The sequence below is a fragment of the Micromys minutus genome, assembly GCF_963924665.1.
Source record: "Micromys minutus genome assembly, chromosome: X".
Taxonomy (NCBI): Eukaryota; Metazoa; Chordata; class Mammalia; order Rodentia; family Muridae; genus Micromys; species Micromys minutus.
In genome coordinates this window covers 61,319,814-61,322,280 of record NC_137970.1, presented here as the reverse complement: position 1 = coordinate 61,322,280, position 2,467 = coordinate 61,319,814, and the positions used below count along the sequence as shown (strand labels likewise).

The window sequence follows — 2,467 nt, the reverse complement described above, 5'->3', positions numbered from 1 at the left end:
TTGAGGCAACACAAAATGGCTGCCACTGGATGTCAGGAAGTCTACTTGCTCGTTCCAAGGTGGCAAAGGAATGACGACACCCCCTAGAGAGTGGTGGCTTGGACCATCTACGTCATCATTAGGGGCCGGAAAAAGTGGACAGCTACCAGTACCGGGTTGCTAGGATACATAGACCGGTACAACGGTTGAAGTTGGGCGGTTGGACTTGGACTTTGTACTCAGAGAGGGTCAGGTCAGCAGAGAACCAGGTCAGCAGAGGGCAGCCAAGTGGAGCCAACTCATCCTGTGACAATCAAACTCTAAGGCCAGCATGCCCAGGACCAGAGACAACAATCTTCGAGGCTCCTCATCTCGCCGCCGTCGTTCCCGCACCTCCAGAGCCGAGCTGATCTTTGCCGTGAGCCTGGTGGAACATCATCTGAGGCAGGGCGGTCATGCCCGGAGGCTGAGTGAAACGGTACCCATCTTCTTGGCAGCCATCCTGGAGTTCCTCACCCGCAGGCTGCTGGAGCTGGCAGGCAATGAGGCCCAACAAAGAGGTACCCAGAGGCGCATCACTCCTGAGCTGCTGGATCTGGTGATCTACAGCGACGCCCTGCTCAGCGAAGTGTTCCAGTTCATCACCATCTCGCAGGTGGCTCCAGGTCGTCACTAGCTCCTGCTGCTGCCTGGCTCTGCTTTGCTGACCTGCCCTCCACAAGTCTATTATAAATCAGTTCATCCTGTCCAACCTTTTCCACAGACAGCCCTGAATGGCTGACCTACTCCATTTATCCCTTCTCCCAATTGTGTTCTTATTAAATAAAGCTTTAATTGAAAAAAGAAAAAAACTGTTTTCATGTGTGATTCTGTGTTAGGCAACATCTTATTTAACTTTTTTCGTCTCTGTTAGGATATGTAATGGACATTTCTATATTAAAGTACAAGCAATTAATACTTTTAAGAATTATTTCTTTCTAAGCTGCTTCAACTTAGTATCTTACTGTCTTGCTGGTGGGGATGAGGTAGTGGGGAAGAGTTTAGAGTGAAGAACTTATAAAGGGGTAACCTGAGAAGTGGGGCAACTTTAGAATGTAAATAACTAAATAAAATAATTTAATAATTATGTGGGGGGAAGTTCCCTTAGAGGACTTCCTGTCTAGGCTGCTACATTTTGGAGAGAGTTAAGAGAGATTGTTACAGATACCTATAACTCCCTCTCATTTTATTTATTTATTTTTAAATTTCATTTTTAAACTCTAGATTGTATTCCCCTCGTAGTCTACCCTTTGACAGTTCCACATTCAATAACTTTCCCATGCCACCCATGCGTATCCAGGAGGATTTTCCCACCACACCTACCCCACCAGAATTATAAATTCTCTGGGGCCTCTAGTCACTTGAGGGTTAGGTACATCTTCTGTGTCTGAAACTTTACCTGTTAGTCCTATGCTGTATATGTTTTATCAGCTGCTGTATGCTGCCTGTGTGGGGATTCAGTGTCTGAGAGATCTTAGAGTCCAGGTTAGTTGAGACTAATGGTCCTCTTAAAGGGTTGTGTCCTCCTCCTCAGCTTCCTCCAGCTTTATCTGAATTCAACGAAAGGAATCAGCAGCTTACTTTGATTAAGGTTAGGTGCAAATATATGCATCTGATTCATTCTGCTGCTTGTTGGGTCCTTCAAAGAGCAGTCACAACAGGTCCCTTTTTGTGAACACTCCTTATAATTGTATAAGGCCTTGGGGCCACCCTTGAACTGGATCCCATTTTCTGTCTGTCCCTGGATTTTCTTTTATTCAGGCTCTTCTCCATTTGCATCCCTGTAGTTCTTTCAGACAGAGACAGTTATGGACCACATTTTTGACTGTGGGACAGCAACCCAATCCCTCACTTGATGCCCTGTGGTTCTGCTGGAGGTGGGCTCCATGAGGTCCCTCTCCCAGCACTAGGGTATTTCATCTAGGTTCCCCCTTTTTGAGTCCTGAGTGTCTCTTACCTCCCAGGTATCTGGTCATTTTGGAGGGTCATTCCAACCTCCTACCTATCATGGTCACCTGTTTCTATTCTTTCTGTTGGCCCTCAGGCCTTTAGTCCCCCCCCACACACACATACAATAACAGATCATGTCCCATGCTCCCGCATGTCCCCTTTCCCTCCCTGTTCCATGCTCCCGCATGTCCCCTTTCCCTCCCTGTTCCTTTCCTCCCTCCCCACTTGTGGTTGCTTTCTTCTCCCTTCCAAGTAGGACTGAGGCATCCTCACTTGGGCTCTTCAGCTTGTTAAACTTTTTAAGTTCTATGTAATATATCTTGGGTATTCTGTACTTTTTGGTGAATATTCACATATTAATGAGTACATACCATAAATGTCATTTTGGGTCTGAGTTACCTCACTCAGGATGATATTTTCTAGTTCCATCCTTTGGCTGGCAAAACTGAGAATGACCTCATTTTTAATGGCTGAGTAGAATTTCATTGAGCAAATGAAC

General features: G+C 46.0%; 1 protein-coding gene across 1 annotated transcript; it reads left to right on the top strand.

Annotated features, from left to right (window-relative positions):
* Positions 1 to 310: 310 nt before the first annotated feature.
* Positions 311 to 655, top strand: LOC308414984 (histone H2A-Bbd type 2/3-like; the record flags this gene model as incomplete). The annotated part of the gene is made up of 1 exon (XM_080910123.1): positions 311 to 655. The coding sequence occupies one exon, from the start codon at positions 311 to 313 to the stop codon at positions 653 to 655; it is 345 nt and encodes a 114-aa protein (XP_080766249.1).
* Between the last annotated feature and the right edge of the window lie 1,812 nt (positions 656 to 2,467).